At 23.8% G+C, this 18937-nt stretch overlaps 1 protein-coding gene across 2 annotated transcripts in view; it reads left to right on the top strand.

Annotated features, from left to right (window-relative positions):
- Window positions 1-5902, top strand: part of LOC122505728 (transcription factor Sox-2) — a 226040-nt gene extending 220138 nt beyond the window's left edge. Inside the window, exon 3 of one of the 2 annotated variants that reach the window (XM_043617535.1) lies at window positions 5765-5902. In XM_043617535.1, the coding sequence (XP_043473470.1) occupies window positions 5765-5816 (52 nt within the window). In that variant the 3' untranslated portion in view covers window positions 5817-5902. Of the gene's footprint in view, window positions 1-5527; window positions 5547-5764 lie in introns of those variants that run through there. The other variant, XM_043617537.1, reaches the window with a different exon arrangement.
- The last annotated feature ends 13035 nt before the right edge of the window (window positions 5903-18937 follow it).

Raw genomic sequence — 18937 nt, 5'->3', positions numbered from 1 at the left:
TCAAAAGAAGCTTTCATTTTATGCAAACTATAAGTGTTATTATTTATCAAAGAAGATTAAAATTTTTGAAAAGGTAAAATAATATTTTTCATACCTAAAAATCTAACGTTTCTGTCTGATCCCGGAATTGTCAAATGATTTCGATGCAAAAAATAAATAAAAGAAATTTAAGAAATTTAATTCTAAAAAAGTAAGTGTCCTTTTAATATGAAAAAAAAATCCTTGATGTAGCGATTAAAGGAACATATTTTCGAATATATTTAAAGTTTAATAATTAATATCTCAATGACTAATACCAAAAAATACATTAGTAGCACGTACTTAAACGGAGTTCTTTCTTCTTTATTTGAAGGTGTGATAAATAAGTGAGCATTAGTTAGCATCAGATACACGTTTAGGCACGCGGTATAAAAACCCAGAAGGAAAAGAAGGCACGCAAAGTATTAAAGTTTAGATTTTTTTTTACTCTCTTCGTGTTCTGCGTCTATATTCTCATACCTTTGAAAAAAAAGAGACGTGCGTTCTAATAATATGTGAAGGAAACATATATTCTGTATAGACAATAGATTATATCTAATGTAATATAGTTTGAATTAAATGTTAAAATAAGTAAAAAGAAATGGATTTTACTGACAGTTCATTACTACAAGTAAAAAAAAACTAAAAAACTAAAGCAAATAAGAAGAAAAATTGAAAAAATTAAATGCGTAAAATCGTAAAAAATAACAAAGCAGAGAAAATAAAATAATAGAAAAAACAGAAGATATAAAATAGAAAAGGTTGACAATAGGAAAAAGTAGAAACTAGAAAAGTAGAAAATATAAAGTATAAATTAAAATGAAGCAAAAGAAAGGGGAGAAAATAAAAAAAAATAGTTAAGGTGGAAAATAAAAAAATAAAAAATAAAAGAATGGAAAAAGTAGAAAATGAAGTTAAGTAAGAAAAACCGAAAAAGTTGAAAATAAACAATAGGAGACAATAAAATATTAAAAAATAAAAATAGTAAAATAGAAAAAATGGAAAAGTAAAAACAAAAAATATAATAGTTATGAATAAAGAAGTGAAAAATAATAAAACAATGAAGAATAGAAAGTAGAAAATATTAAGAAGTAAAAAAAGTAGTACAGATAAAAAAAGAACTTGAAAAATAAAATAATCATAAAATAGTAAATAGCAAAATAGTAGAAAATTATACAACTAATAAAAAATTAGAAAGAAAAAAAGGAAAATGATAAACAATAAAAGAGTAGAAAATAATAAAATGGTAAAAAATAAACAGGTAGAAATTTGAAAACGTAAAATAGAAATAAAAAATAAAAAATCACAATATAGTAAACAATTAATAAAAGTAGAAAAATAAAAAAGTAAAATGAAGGAAAATGTTTAAGAATGAAAAAGGAAAAAATAAAAATATTAAAGAATAAAAAGACAGAAAATAATAAACTAGTAAGGAATAAAAAGATAGAAAACATAAAATAGTAGAAAATAAAAAAAGTTGCAAAAAGCAAAAAGAGTAGAAAATTATAAATTTTAAAAAAGGAAAAGAGTAAACAAAAAAGTAGAAAACAGTAAAATTTTAAAGAATAAAAAAGTAAAAAAAAAAATTTTAAACAATAAAAGAGGACAAAAAAAAGTGTTAAAGAATAAAATAGTAGAAAACGTAAAATAGTAAAAAACAGAAAAGTTAAAAAACAGAAAGAGAGAGGAAAATGAAGAAATAAAGAAAGTAAAATAGTAAACAATGAAAAAGTAAAATTAATAAAATGTAAATTAGAAATATGAAAAAAACGAATCAAATTTGAGTTTTTAATATAATTCATTAAATATTACTAAACTTGAAATCGAATAATTCACACACGAGCATTAACCCGTTCCAGTTTAATGTTTCGTTAATAATTGCGGTTGATTAACCTTTGCTCATTAAATATTCTTATTTCTCATTCTTATAAATGACTTCAACTGCTTGAATTTTTCTTTTTTTTTTAATTCACAATAGATTTTGTTTTTCTATTCGATTTAACACTGTGACTCTTCATAGAGATATTTCAACTAATAAAAAATCGAAAACAACATTATTTTTCTCAAACTATTTTTCTTTCTTTGTATTTTACATTCTTATTTTTTCATACAATTCGATAGTTCAATGACTGCTATTTTTAAAATAGACGATGAATAGAATTCTAAAGATTCGAATTTGTGGAAATTTTCTACAGGTTAATGTCCTCCAGTGTCACTAACTCTATAATGATATGAGTATTTAGTGATTCATTTGAATATGTCAATAAATAGTGAACAATAATAAAGAGTTCCTAGAGGTGTATTAAATTTTGTTAATTTTTATTTGTTTACTTTTATTTACTTAGAAAAGGAAATTTTTAGTCAATGATGATAATATTAATTATTGGCGCAATAATTCACTAATTTATTATAAATAATTAATTATAATTAATTAATTATAATTAATTATAAATTTTGGAAAAATTTTAATAATTCAAAATCTTTTAAAATTAGTTAAATTTGTCAATGTATATTTAATTAATTATCAAAAATAATGGATTTATAGAAAAATTTTAATAAAAATCACTAAAAAAATTGAATTTTGTAGAAGTTACAAATGATTGCAGAAATTCAATTATTTTCAAAAGTAATATAATTCTTATGACAAAATTCAATTATGTTCAAAATTTGCAAAAAAAAATCTCGACAAAATCCTAATTATTATCTTTATGAATAAAAAAATTCTTCTTTAAAATTCAATTATTTTCAAATTTTTTAATAAAATTCTTGTCAAAATTTTAATTATTTTCAAAAAATTTCCTCAGTTCAAAGATTTTCAATATCTACTATTTTAATAAAATGACCCAAAAAAATTCAATTATTTAAAAACAATTTTAATAAAATTATACGCAAACATTTCATTATTTTCATAAATAATAAAACTCATCGCAGAATTTCAATTATTTTTAATACACTTTTTATTGAATTTCTCAAAATTGTAATTATTCTTAAAAATTTATTAAACTTCGTCCAAACAATTCAATTATTTAAAAATTTGTTAATAAAATTCTTTAAAAGAATTAAATTTTAAGAAACGTTCAATTAAGTATTCAATAAATAATTTACTTTTGTATTTAAATAATTGAATTCTCGTAAAATTTTAAAATAAAAATTGATTTGAAAATGAATTTTAGTTTAAATTTTAGATAATAATAGAATATGAAAATAATTTTTAAGAAGTTACAGAATCTATATTCTTATAATATAAAATAATGATTTTAACACTCGATTCTCTTTAATTATTAATTTATTATAAAACATGAAGAAATCGAGAACCTAAAGGAAACGATCACTCCGAGTCGAAGCCTCGGAGTGATCGATTTCTTTATGTTTTATATTTATATTGTTGACAATCTTAATTCTTATGGAAAAATAATAATAATTAAATATTTAAAATATTTAAAAAAAGAAATTATTGTTTTCCAATAATTTTACAATTAAAGATATTCGTAAATAAATTTAGCAGATCATGTTTACATAAAAAATGTCAATTATTATATTGAAAAAAATTGTGACTTGTAACAACTGAAAATTTTCCTAACTTAGCGAAATTTTTCATTGTTTTTATTTATTTATTTAAATGTATGAATGGGCATAAAAAAGTTTTATTAATACTTTCGCTATTTTAGAGAAACTTATCGCTATCCCAGGTAAAACTTTTTTTTTCTTGTAAAATTGAGCGATGAAACTATTTCATGGAAGTTTATAAAAGACATATCAAATTTAGAAGAAAAAGGAGTAAAAGGCAAAAGATTGAGAGAGGGAGAGAGAAAGAGATAAAGATGGCAGGGAATGATGTCTCTATAATGCATCACTTCGTATCTTAATATCAACGTTTCTTCTTGCGTTCACGTGAGTCACGCATGACGTCGCATACATCACGCTCTGCCTCCCTCTCCTTTACTCCTTCGATCTTTTCTGATCCCCTCCCTCCTTCTCTCTCACTCTCTCCCTCTTTTGATCGCTCGATGATCTCGCGCCTTGCCTCATGGTCTCGAAGATTTCATTTTTCTTTTTTTTTTTATATAATTTTTTTTATAGCCTCAGGTTACAGACGTGCTCACATGTCACGTGTGCACGCAGGTACGCATTTTATGCGTGAGAGGTAGGAAGCTCAGGATTAATAGATCAGTTGAAATTATATACACCGGGTGTCGTGTGCTTCTTCTCTATATATATATTATATAGTACACATATTAATTCCCATGGTTTGAAAAAAAAATCCGAATATAGAAAAAGAAATAATATTTTCCGTTGCATATGGACTAGAATTTAATATTTTTTCTCCAGGAGACGATTAATTAGAGATTAAAAGATAATTTAGAAGGTAATTTTTCAAAATGGAAAAAATGATGGTGGAAAATTTTTGAGAAATTAAGTTATAAATTCAAATGCGTGGTATTATTAAGTACTGTTTTTTTATATCAAGTTTTGTTAATTAGGGAATTAATTACCCTTTTTTTGGGGAATTAGGATTTTGAATCTTTTTTAATAAAACAGTTATTTTTTATTGACTTAAGTTAAGTTTTTTTTTTAAATTAGTTACTTAGTCTATAAATACCAATCACCCTCGTCTTTGCCTTGAAAAATATTTTTAATTTGAATTATAGGAAAAAACAACTGGTTATTAACAACATTGGTTGACTTTTTGCTTTGACTATCAGTAAAAAGTAAAACTAACTGTTTTTATTAGTTAAAAACTAATTATTAGTAATTAGGAGCAATATATAATTTAAGTGATAGTAAAAATAATAAAAATTGCTGTCAATTTGTTCATTTAGTTAAAGAATATTTTTAGTTATTTTTCTACTAAAAATAAGTCGTTTTTTTTATTCATAATAAATTCCTTTTCGCTAATAGTCAGTTGTTTATTAAAATAATTAATTTTTTATTATAATAATGCGTTTTATTTTTACTACTAAATAGTTAGTCCTTTTACCATAATAATTAGTCATTAAATAATAATTTATCCTTCTTCCAATAATTAGTTAATAAAAAAATAAAAATGAGTTAAAAGTAACTTTTTATTAGTAAAAGAAAATAGTGAGATATTTTTTCACTAATAATTAATCTTTTTACCAAAAATTAGTAAAAAAATTTAAATTACTCGAAAATTACTAATTATATTAGTAAATGGATTAATTATTAGTGAAAAAAATTGTTACAATAACATAAAACAAAAGAATTAAATATTAGTAGCAAACTAATTATATTTGTATCCAAAAGAAAATACTTATCATTAAAAAAATTCCTAATTTTTAGTAGAAAAAAAGCAACTAAAGAAAATAAGAAAAGAAATAAGAAAAAGAAAAGAAAAATAACTAAAAATAGTCAAATTTAACTAATGTTAATTATCCAAAAAACTAAATTGACAGAAATTTTTTATTTTCACATAACTGTGAATTTAACTAAATAATAAGTTACCTTTAGTTATTAAATATAATAGTATAGTGAGAATTTTTTTTTTCAGATTATAAATTCAAATTACAATAAATTTTCAAATAAGAAAAAAAGAAATTAAAACAAACGGAAAATATACAAACGAGTGTTTAAAAAGAAACAAATAAGAAGATGATTGACAATAATTCCGGGAAAATTCAAATAAGGATAGAATTTTTTGCGGGGGGTGAATTCTATTTGAATTAGAAGAAAAATTGAAGCAAGAGGACACTGAAAGTCTGAGACGACTCTCATGTCTGTGTTGCAGGGATTGGAATGGAACGAGCAATGTTCGTGTACAAGAATCCTGGCCAACGTGAGCGTCTTACGATACGGACAAGTCTCACCTCTCCAGCCTGAAGGATCACGCCCCTTGATCGTTTCGCGCATCATGGTGAGTTCCCAGGTGAAAATTAATATTTCCCTTATTTTGTCAACAAATTTATTTTCTCGATTTTTTTTTCATATTCCCCGCCAATTATTATATTGAATTTAAATACATTTTTTTGTCAACTGCAGAAAATGTTTAGTTGCTTCAAAACTTAAAATTTTTTTTTTAGATTTGATCTATCGGAAATGGGACTTGCTTAAAAATAAAAAGAATAATTAATATTTTTTTATTACTAATTTAAGCAAATAAAAATTTTTTTTTAATTTTAATTGCAGCGAATAATTAATAATATTTATGTTAATTAAATTATTTATGCGAATTATGAATATTATTTCTAACATTAATTATAGAGAATAATTAATATTAATTCTTGTAAATTACATAAGGGGAAAAATTAATATTAATTTCAATTAATATTATTGTTAATTTTTTGCAGGTAATTGATATTTTTTCTATAAATTAGAATAAGTACTTATACTATTAATTTTTGTTTTTTATTATTAATTGAAGAGAATAATTAATATTTATTGTTAAATTGAAGGGAATGAACAATATTGTTTATTTATTAATATCTTATTAATTGTGATTAATAACTTATTAATTAATTCTTAATTAGAATTACTTATTAACTAATTATCGTTAATTATTTATTATTATTTATTAACTAAATCTGATACTTTTTTTCGAGCATCCGAATATTGCTCTCGAAGTCAGAAAAAATTTCAAAACAGGAAGGGGTTAGACTATCGAATAATTCATTAATAATTGGATGATAATATTTTTTTCTAATAAACGACGTTGAAGGAAACTTAAAAGTAGTTGTTTATCTACATTTCATGATATTAAATATTTTAAAACTGAAGGATATAAATAAATATAAATATAAATAAATGATTTACAGCAACATAAAAGTAGCGATTGCTTCGATATTACGTCGAATTTTAATACAAGCAATAAATACATCAAAAAGTATTCTTCCCTCCTCTAACTTGTTTCAGTAGTTATTCACACTTTCTCATAAAATGTCAGGTCAACCAATACCAACAAGCCGTTAATTCAAAAATGATCATTAATTTTGGTTTAAATCATTAATTTTGATCCGACATTTCTCTCTTTGAATTACGTAATCAAAACATTTTTTGAAAAACAAAAATGAAAGAAAGAGTAAAAGAGAAAAAAGTTGCTTTAATTATTAATTTATAGCTAGAGTACATAAAATAAAATTATCATAATATTTATTATATTTCGCAAAAATTAATTATTTGAAACAATGTTTATAAAATTCTTATGAAAAATTCAATTTTTATTTTCAAAAATAAAAAAAATTTTGAATAGAAATTCAATTTTTTTAAAACATTTTAATACATTTTTTTTACAATAATTCAATTATTTTCAAAAATAATTAAATTCTTTTCAGGAATTCAATTATTTTCATAAAAAATAAAATTCTTCTCAGGAATACAAATAATTTTTGAAAATTTTAATAAAATTCTTAGCAACACTATTCAATTACTTTCATAAATAATAAAATTCATCGCAGGATTTTAATTATTTTTTAAACAATTTTACAGGAATTGCTTAAAAAATATAATTATTCTTAAAAATTTTGATTTCAATTCCTCGAAAAAATCACTTATATGAAAAAAATGTTTTTTGAAAATTCTGTAAAAGAATTCAGTTATTTACAAAAGTATTAGAATTTTTCACAGGAATTAAATTATTTTCAAATATTTTAATAAAATTGATCGAAAGAAATCAATTTTTTTAAATACAATTTTAATTAAATTTTTTTTGAAATAATTCAATTATTCTTTTAGATTTTAATAAAATTCTTCCCAAGAATTCAATTACTTACATAAATAATTTTTCAAAAGAATCCAATTATATCGATAAATAACAAAATTATTCTAGAACTTTCAATTATTTTGAGGCATTTTAATAAAATTCTTCGCAAAATTTAATAGTTTTCATAAAGAACAATAATTCATCACAAGAATTTAATTATTTTTAAAAGTAATTTGTTTATTTATTTTTATTTATGCTAGAAGTAATAAATTTCTTCTTGGAAATTAAATTCTTTTAAAAAATTCTAATAAAATCGTTCGCAAGAATTCAATTATTTTCATAAATGATAAAATGCTTTTTAGGAATTCAATTGTTTTCAAAAAAATTTAATAAAATACCACACAGACTTTTAATTATTGTCAAAAATTTTACTAGAATTCTTTGTAAAATTTAATTATTTTTAAAAACTTTTCGCAATTCAATGATTTTCAATATCTACTATTTTCATAAAATTTCCAAAAAGAATTCAATTATTTAAAATTTTTTTCTAATTTCTTCGTAAGAATTTAATTCTTTTCATGAATAAATAAAAATTTCTCAGGAATTCAATTATTTAAATTAGAATTTGCATCAAATTAGTCGAAAGAAATTTAGAAATTTTTATAAAATTCTTCGCAAGAATTAAATTATTTTTATAAATATTTAAATTCTTTCGTGAATTATATAAAATTCGTTGCATTAATTCAATTTATTAGCCAGGATAAGAAAGAAGTAAATATTTTTGATGAAAATTAGGAAAAAGTTAGGAAAATAAAAAATGTGGAATGGAATTTTTGTCAATTTTGTGAAGTGTCTAAGACGACTTTTTTTTGTAGTCAAATTTAATTTCTCGATAGCTACTTTATTTAGTTTGAAAACTACTTTTTACTACTAATTTTAAAATTAAATATCGAGTGCGAAGTCTAATTGTTACTAACTTTTTTTTCAATTAACTACTGAATTATATCCCTCTCCTATCAATATATATAGGAGAGGGAAAAAAAACAATGTTGATTTAATTAAATCAAGGAAAGAGTGTAATTTAAGAAAATAAAGACTTCTTTTTTAATTCAGAGATCGTTTCACATTGAAGACAAATCCGATTTTTTTAATCGATCCTAAGAGCTGATTTAAGGCTTGTCGAATGAAAAAGAGAAAAGATGATCGAGACTTGCGCCGTGACCGATGTCGAGAGAAAGAGAGAGAGAGAGAGAAAGAGTGACTTTTAGTATATACATATATACCGGATTGAATCGGTCCGATCGAAATGTTTTGCCCCAGTTTCGCCTGAATGCCAATCTGCACGGCGCATTTGTTCCGGGCAAGCAAACTAGGCGATCGACTTTGTCGATAACAAATCGTCAGTCGTCGCACCTTCGATCGATCGATTTTCTCCTCGGACTCAAGTCAAGAAAAAGAGAGAGAGAAAGAGAGAGGGAAGAGAAAGGGAAAAGAGAGAAAAAGAAGAAAAAAGAGGGAAAAGAGGAAGAGAGAAACTAAGTAAGAGAGAGAGAGAGAGAGAGAGCTTATAACGATCATCAAGTGTCAAAAGCTCAAAAACAACCAATACAATTTTCCCTTCACATATACACTTTTCTTGCTCTCGAACGAGTTCCTCACTTTTAATTAACTCAACTCTCTAAATTGGTTTTGCTTCATAGAAATTACAGAGAAAAAAGAATTTAGAAAAAAGGGTTTGATTAAGAATTGATGCAAAAAAGAAAGAATGTTTGCTGCGGTTAAGTGGAAAACTGATGGTTTAGTCAGACGTAAGTAAATATTGACTGAAAAAATAAAGAAGATGTCTTATTTTTCTTTTCGCATCTTAGTCAAGAAAAATCACAAACTTTTCTTTATTATTTATTGCAGCGAAATTTAAAAAAAAAACATTTATAGGTGTCCTAACATTTTTTTAAAGTTATGGGCAAAAAACGTTTTTTTGCAAAATTAAAAATCCAAAAAAAAATAGTTAAACTTTATTAATCTATCTCAAAGTACTCTCATTTTATGTCCGCAGGTGAGATCTACAATTTAAAAAAAAATTCAACTCAAAAGCTCTTCATGATTTTGAGATATTTATGAAAATGTGATGTTTACACACACACACATACACACATACGGAATGACATTTTTTAAAAATGTCATTTTTGAACTCCTGAGGTCAAATAACATAAAGATATGTCAAAAAGTCGAACTCGAAAAATTTTGGTATTACAATACTTCCTCTATGAGGAAGTAATAAATAAAATCTCGAAGTGAGAAGAAAAATTCCGCTTAACAATTATTTTTACATTTTATTTTCAATATACGAATAAATATTCATCTACAATTTACGACACTAATTACCTGAAAAAACAAAAAACACTTCAATAATGAAGTTATAATTTAAAACATTTTTTCCCAGACAAAAAAAAAAATGCCTTAAATTAAGACAAAACTCTTCACACATTATTTTTCTAACCGTACCGAAAGTTAATTTTCAACACTCAGTGAACTGATTATTCATTAAACCAAATAAATCGTAATAATTAATGAAGATAATAAACAATAAAAAAGAAGTGAAAGAGATGTCAAAAAAAAAAAATATTAGCCGCATTGTCAATCAACTTTCGAGTGAAGATAAATTAGGTACTTTTTTTATTGATGTTTCCGAGTTCAAGAGAGAGAAAGAGAGAAAGAGAGAAGTTAGGTTTGACTTTTTGACAAATGAAGATTATAATTTCAGATCGTGTGAACGTTTTGGAATACCTCTTCGAATGGAATGTTGCTGGTAACACTTTTTGATGTCAATTAAAATATCAGGTGGGACTTTTAGTTGAGGGGAGGTGTCGCGATTCGAATTTCTTCGAGAGGGAAAGCCTCTTCGACTCAAGTCGAAGAGTGTTGATGATGGAATTCGCTCAGTCATTCTCTGCGGTCTCTTTCTCTCTCTCACTCTCTCTCACTCTCTCACCTCTTGGAGAACGGAACTTTAAGACTTGGAACAGAACCCGCGCGTTGGTACGACAGCTATGAAATCGCCGGTGATTGCTCTTATACCTCGTCTCGCACCCCGACTCTCATTTCTTCGCACCTCTTTAAGATATCGTCAGCGAATTTATATTCTCACCCCATCGACATATTCCTTCATCCGTTTCACGCTTCGAGAGAGGGAGAGAGAAAAGGAGTGAGTGATGCATCGAATATACTCTCTTTTATATTGTGATTTCGTTTTACCCTTAGATGGTATTTTTTTTTTGCTATTTTTCAGAATTCTATTTCCAAAAATACTATTTACCTCACTGTTTTTTCTGCAAATATCAAATTGAGACAAAAAAAGAATCAAAAATGTTACTTTGCAACACTTTTGATTCGTTTTTTGTCTCAATTTGATATTTGCAGAAAAAACTGTGGCAAATGCTGTTTCTTAAAATCTATTTTTCAAAGTTAATGTTTAAAAGAATAATTTTCCAAAATTACTGGTTTCTAAAATTCACGCGGAAATAAGGAAGCAAATTTTAACAAATTGAAGCCAACAGTATAAAATTTATACCAAAAGTAAAAATAAGATTTAAAAAAAATAATTAAATTGTTAGCAATAATATAAAATTGACATTGAAAGTATTAAATTGATACAAAAATTTATCAAATTCATGCAAAAAATATGTAATTTATAGTTTATAACAAAAGGTTCAAATTGATACAAAGAATTATAAAATTGATTTTCAAAAGTATAAAAACAAAAATTATCACATTGGTATAAATTATCAAACAAATTATAAAAATGATATCAAAATAATTAAAATCGGTACCAAATTTTATGAAATTGAAGTAAACTGTATAGAAATGTCCCAAAAATAAAAATAAGATAGAGGAAAATAATACTAAAATGTGACGAATTGATACCAAACATATAAATTTGTTACAAAAATTACAAAATTAATACAAAAATTTGAAAATTAATACCAGATAAGTAAAATTGGTTCAAAATTTCAATATTGTTACCAGAATTGCAAAATTAATTAATTAATACAAAAATAACAAAATTGCTACCGTATGGATTAAATTGATAATAAAAGGTACCAAATTGATACGAAAATAAAAATTTCATACAAAAATAGAAAAATTGGTACCAAAAATTACTAAATTTAAAAGAAAATTGTAAATTTGATACTAGAATTGAAAAATAAATACAAAAATTACAAAAGCGGGTGACAAAAGAATCAAATTGATAAGAAAAATTACCAAATTAATACAAAAAATCGGTAACAAAAGAATCAAATTGATACGAAAAAGTAACAAAATTAATACCAAAAATATAAAGCAGAGGTAAAAATTTAAAAATTATCATCAGAATTGCAAAATTGATGCAAAAATTACAAAATCGATAGTAAAAATTATCATATTGGTATCAAAATAAAAATTTTGTAGAAAAATTGCTATATACTTTGAAAAATGTCAATTTCATACCAAAATTAGAAAATTGATACTAAAAGTATACAAAGAATACTAAGAAAAAACTAAATTAATACCAAAATACAAAGTATACACACGGAGAAAAATATAAAGTAACTTTTACTACTTTAATAGTAAAAAATTTCCGGTAAAGAATTTCTCGTAATTTTGACTACTTTTGGAGTAAATTTTGCTACGTTCGAAGTACATATTTGTAAAAGTTAGTAAAATTTACTTTGAACGCAGCAAAATTTACTCCAAAAGTAGAAAAAAATAACCAGAAATTCTTTACCGGAAATTTTTTACTATTAAAGTAGTAAAAGTTACTTTATATTTTTCTCCGTGCACAAAAAGTCAAAAATTGTAAAATGTATACAAAAAGATTCAAAATTAATACCAGATAAGCAAAAATTTTTTTTAAAATTGCAAAATTAATACCAGAATTGCAATATTTATCATAACAACATTGTATGATTGTATAAAGTTGATACAAAAAATCCAATATTAGTACCAAAATATTGCAAAATATAAAAATTTCAATGTCAGTCCCAAAATATTGCAAACTTGATACAAAAATTGCAAAATTATTATTAAAATTGCATTATTATTACCAGAATAGCAAAATTTATATTAAAATTACAAAATTGGTACCAAAAGCATTAAATTGAAACTAAACAGTACCAAACTGATATCAAATTTATAGAGTTGATACAATAATTTGGAAATTAATACCAGAATTTTAAAATTGATAGCAAAATTACAAATTTAGTACCAAAAGGATTAATTTGGCGCTAAAAGGTACCAAATAATTGAAAGATATTCTTTTTTTGGGAGTATGAAAATTTTCTATTTTGCAAAAATTGTCAAAATGATACAAAAAATTCAAAACGAATGCAAAAAGTGAAAAATTAAAACCATAATTGCAAAATTGATACAAAATTTCAAAAATAATACCAGAATTGCAGAATTGATAGCAAAATTACAAATTTAGAACCAAAAGGATTCACTTGGCGCTAAAAGGTACCAAATAATTGAAAGATATTCTTTTTTTGGAAGTATGAAAATTTTCTATTTTGTAAAGATTGTCAAATTGATACAAAAAATTCAAAATTAATACAAAAAGTGAAAAATTAAAACCATAATTGCAAAATTGATACAAAATTTCAAAAATAATATCAGAATTGCAAAATTGATAAAAAAAATTATAAAATTAATACCAAAAAAAAATTCGGTAACATAAAGTATTCAATTATAGTGAAAGTATTATAGTGAAAACGTTGATTTAATCACTAAGTGGTAATAATTAATAACGAAGATGTTCACTATTTTTTTATACTATTAATTTTATTGTTTGTATTATTTATTAAATATCCTGACTCAGAAGGATCTACGTACTATCGATTTTTCTATTAATAAATTACCTAATTGAAATTTTTTTGTTTTCTTTCCGCTTTTGCATTTTGCAAAAAAAAAGAAATCAAATAGCAAGCAGATAATTTACAAATCCAAATTATTTTCTCCCGAAAATTGATAACAACAAAAAATACATATGGGAGGAAAAAAAAATTTCCTTCTCAAAATAAATATCCTTTACGGCTATTATATACATTTTCTCACAGGTGTTAATTAAGCCAACACTATAATGACTAGTAATCATTAATCGTTGAAATTGTTTCAAGAACTGATATTATATAATAATGATGGTTCAAAAAATTTCCATCGCACTAAGGTGTGAATTTTTAAATCGAACGTTTTCTCCTGCAGGCAAAAGCTCTTTAGTTGTTATTATAGGTATATCATTATTATTATTATTATTATTATGGTTGCAAAGGCGAGAGAGAGAGAGAGGGAGAGCAATTTTCCTCGGTCGCGAGAGTATCGCTGATTCATGGAAACAACTCCTCCCAAGAAAGCTTCTTGGAGGAGATTAAGTCGTCAAAGGTGTGAGACAAGCACCTAAGCCGTAACTTTGGGATGATACAAGACTAATGGGTTATTTCAGGTAATTAGCTCTAAGGTCGATCCTTTGAGTGGATATGGACGCAAAAAGGCTTCAAGCCTTGTCAGGATATTAACCAGGGGGTTCAGATTACCACCTCGTTAATATTGTATATCTACATATATACATATAATGTGTTTTTTTAACATCATTTTCACGTCCCTTTGTCTTTTGTTTACAAAATAACACTTTGTTGAAGAGTAACGTAAGAAATATCACTTACTTGTTGGATATTGGCTTTTCTTTTCCTCTTTCTTCTTCTTCATCTTCTACTTCTCTTTCTTTTCTCTTTCGTTTTCTTTATGCTTTTCTTACATTTTCTTTTTTGTTTCCTTTTTTCCCTCATTTTGCTCCTTTTTCTGTTGCTTCTAAAACATAACAAGATATTATTAATTAACGATAACAATACTTTCAAACTGAAAAAAAATTTTTTTTCAATAAATTCTGCAAATTAAAATAAACTAGCAACAAATCGCGCGCGACTAACTTTTTGCTCCCATTTTTAAAAGTAAAATTAGCAATTTTAAAAATAAATGGAACGTAAGAATTTTTAATTTAAATTTATTTTCATAAAAATAAAGTATGAATTGTAATATAGTTTTAATATTATTATAACTATAATATCATATATTCTGACACAGGGAATTCAGAGAAAAGTCAGGGATTTTTTTTTAAGTATAGAAAAAAATTAAACTTTTAGAACTCATAAGAAAAAAATTCTTCAATTTTGAAATTTTATAAAACTTCAGTTTTAAATTAATTTAATTAGAAATTTTAAAGAACTTAAATTTTTGAATAATTTTAATAATTCAAAATCTTCTAAAATTAGTTAAATTTATAAATATATATTTAATTAAAGAAATCTATTATTTGAAAAAAATTTTTAATAAAATTGTACGCAAACATTTTAATTATTTTCATAAATAATAAAAATTTCACAGGAATTCAATTATTTACAAATTTTTTATAATACAATTTTAATCGAATTCCTTGAAAAATGTAACTATTCTTAAAAATTTTATTAAAATTCGTCAAAAAAATTAAATTATTTAAAAATTTGGTAATAAAATTCTTTATAAGAATTAAATTTTAAGAAACATTCAATTATTCAATAAATTATTTACTTTTCTATTTAAATAATTGAATTCTCATAGAATTTTCTAAGAAAAATTTATTTAAAAATGAATTTTAGTTTAAATTTAAGATAATAATTGAATATAAAAATAATTTTGAAGTAGTTTCAGTAACAATATTCTTATAATGTAAAACAATTATTTTATCTCTCGAACATCTTTAATTATTTTAAAAAATGAAGAAATCGATCACTCCGAGTCTTCGACTCGGAGTAATCGTTATCTTTATGTTTTACAAAAATATTTTTAAAGTTGTTTAATTTCAAGAAAGTTTGAATTTGAAATTTTTGAAAATCTTATTTCCTATGGAAAAATAACAATAATTAAATATTTATTTAAAAAAAAGCTATAGATGTTTTTGAATAATTTTGCAATTAAAGAAATTCGTAAATAAATGTAACAGAACATATTTTTGAATAAATTTTTTTCCTTTATTTTCTAAAAATTCAAATATTTTCAATTTCATTTTCAATGAAAATTTGTAATTGACAAATAGAATTTATAAACATTTTTTTTCCTTTATTTTTTGAATAACTTTGAATTTTATTAAAACAATTGTAATTAAGAAATAGAAATGATGTGAATTATTTCGTTGTGAAAATTGAAAATTTTCTACAAAAATATTAAGAAACGTGAATTTTGTAATATTTTTTTCCCAAAATATAAAAGAATGAGTTTGTGAACAATATTGTTTTTGAGAAATAAAAACTTTCTTTAAAACGAAAAACTTCTTTTAATATGACGAATTTTCTACAAAAAAAATCTTCTTTACATACAAAAATTAGAGCTTTATTTAAATTAAAAAAATTTCTTTGACACAAAAAAAATAATTCATTATTTTTGCTACAAAAAGAATTATTCTTGAAATATAAAAAGCTTTCTTTAAAACAAAAAAATATTATTAAAACAAAAAGACTTTCTAAAAACTAAACAATATTTTTCTACTATAAAAAGTTGATATTTAAATGTAAAGCTTTTTTTGAAACGAAAGTATTTTTTTAAATTAAGAATTGCTTTTTTCATAGTAAAATATTTCTTTGGAAAAGAAAAAATTTTCTTTAAAATTTAATGAGAAAAATATTCTTTTAGATGAACAAACATTTTTTATTTGGAAATTTTCTTTAAAACGAAATAATTTTGCTTGAAATTAAAGAAAAGATTCTTTATTGAAAAAATTTTTTAAGTGGAAAAATATTTAATAAAATGAAAAAAAATTCTTTGAATAAAAAAAAAAACTTTTTTGCTGTTAAACAGCTTTTTTAAAACAAAAGAGCTTTTTGTTGTTTGAAAAACTCCCATTAAAACAAAAAGGCTTTCTTTAAAATTTTAAATTTCGCCAATTTCATTTTTGCTAAGAAAACTCTTCTTTTGAAACACAAAAGATCTTTTTTCTTTGCAATTGAAAAAATATTTTTTGAAACAAAAAAAATCATGCTTGAAGTTTCTTGAAAGTATAGGAAAACTACTTTTAAAATAAAAAAATTTTTTTAGAGCATAAAAATTTTCTTGGATCTAAATGAAAGCTTTCCAATTTGCTATTGAAAAGTGTTCTTTGAAGCAAAAAATGTTTTCTTAGTTTATAAAATAATTCTTAAACTAGGAAATCATTTTTTCTAAATGAAAAAAGTTTTTTAAAACGTGTAAATTTTTTTTAAAATAAAAATAACTTTTAGTGGTAAAAAACTTTTTTTGAAAACAAAAAATGTTCCTTAAAAATTCAAAAAGAGACAGATTCCATTACGGTAAAAAAATAATTTTTGCAGCGTAAAACTTTCTTTAAAAAATAATTTTGTTTTAAAATTAGAAAAGGATCCTTTGATGACAAAAAATTTCTGTTGAACGATAAACTTTCTTTAAAACAAAAAAAGAAACTTTGAAACAAGAAGAGCTTTTTGCTTTTGAGAAACTTTTACTAAAAAAAGAACTTTTCTGCTATTGAAAAACTTTAGTTAAAATAAAAAGACTTTTATATACTGAACGAAATTATTCTGCTACAAAAATGTTTACCTTGAAACACAATAAAAACGTTTTTCTTTGCAATTGAAAAAATTAAATGCAATTTAAGTTGTAATTGCAAACAAAAATTTATTCTTCAAGTATAAAAAGTTTCTTCAATAGCTTTTTGCTATTAAAAACTTTTCATTAAAACAAGAAGACTTTGTTAAAACTAAACCCGATTTTTCTGTTTTGAAAATTTATGCTTTGGAACGAAATAATAGTTTTCTTTCTTGCTATTGAAAAATTTTCTTGCAAAATAACGAATATTCTTAAAGGAATATTCTTTTCCTGAAACGAAAATCCTTTCTACAAAAACAAAAATTTTTTTTATCATCGAGTACAAAAATTATTTCTTATCATTCCATTATTTTTAATTTAAAAATAAAAAATCTTAAAACTATAAAAGCCAAAGGCCATTTCTCTAAATTTCAATAAATCTTTAATTTCGCACTTGGATTCAGTATCTCGAATCCAATCAAAAGGCTCTCACTGAAATGTTATTGGAAGAACTATAATATTGGAAGACCCGGATGGTCGTCGAGGAAGATGAGAGAAGATTTAGTCGAGGATGACTTTGCCAGAACACAAACTCAGTTTCGTGTGCTCTCCTCCTCTCTCTCTCTCTCTCTCTCCAGTGAGGTTCAATTTCTGGCGTCAATTAAAAAGTGACGCGGACCGAGAAAAATCAGTAATTAACAAACCCTCTCCCCCTCCCTCTCTTTCTCTCTCTCACACCCTCTCTCCAATCCTACAACCACCATTTCGATGCCTACTCGTCTTTTTTAATCGAGAGTGAAAAATTGAACGGATCCAATCGGACAAAAATTTGCGTTCCAAATTTACCGTGAATAATCCAGAATAAAAAAAAAAAAAAACGAAAAAAAAAATCTCTTCCTAAGTTTTATATCCACCAATGAAGAGATCATTCAAAATGATTATTACTTAATCACTGCGTGCAAAAATAAAAAAAAAGAAGATGAAGAAGAAGAAAAAAATACTTTTAAGAAACTTTTACCGCGCGCTAAAACTTCTAATATGTTCGGATATTATAAAAATTTATCGACATACTCACGTTCCCGATGATGAATCGACTAAACTCTACGAGTCAGGTGCTGAAGATTTACGATCTCATTTGAATAGGATTACGGTTTTTACGGAATGTCGCTTCATCGATCTTATTTGTTTGGATTAGGTGTAAATCCGAGAGGGAATTATTCTTAACACAGCGGAGAAATCTACTTGTACTAAATGTGGTTGGAGAAAATAAATTTCGAAATAGGCGAGGGATAATGTATATATATATATATATATATATATATATATATTCGCTTCTGATAACGATCAAGTGTCATGATGATGAACTTTCAATTAATTTTTCTGACTGTTTTAAACTTTTTATCTTTATGGTTTAATTTTTATACTTTTTTCAAATTTCATACTTTTTTAAAAAGAAAAATTGAATAATTTTATATTGGATAATAATTCGAAATTATTGCCACAAAATTTTAATTTTGTTTTTTCCCTGACTTTTCCCTGATTTCCAGACAAAATTTTCACTTTTTCCCTGACCCTGAAGAACATTAATAACTTCTTCTTTAAGGTACTACTACACTTTAGAATTTAAAAAAAATTTTATTTTTTTTTTATTGTATTTTTTAACTC

This window comes from Leptopilina heterotoma, unplaced genomic scaffold, assembly GCF_015476425.1.
Source record: "Leptopilina heterotoma isolate Lh14 unplaced genomic scaffold, ASM1547642v1 Lhet_365, whole genome shotgun sequence".
Taxonomy (NCBI): domain Eukaryota; kingdom Metazoa; phylum Arthropoda; class Insecta; order Hymenoptera; family Figitidae; genus Leptopilina; species Leptopilina heterotoma.
The sequence above is the reverse complement of the archived record's forward strand: the minus strand, read 5'-3'. Positions and strand labels throughout refer to the sequence as shown.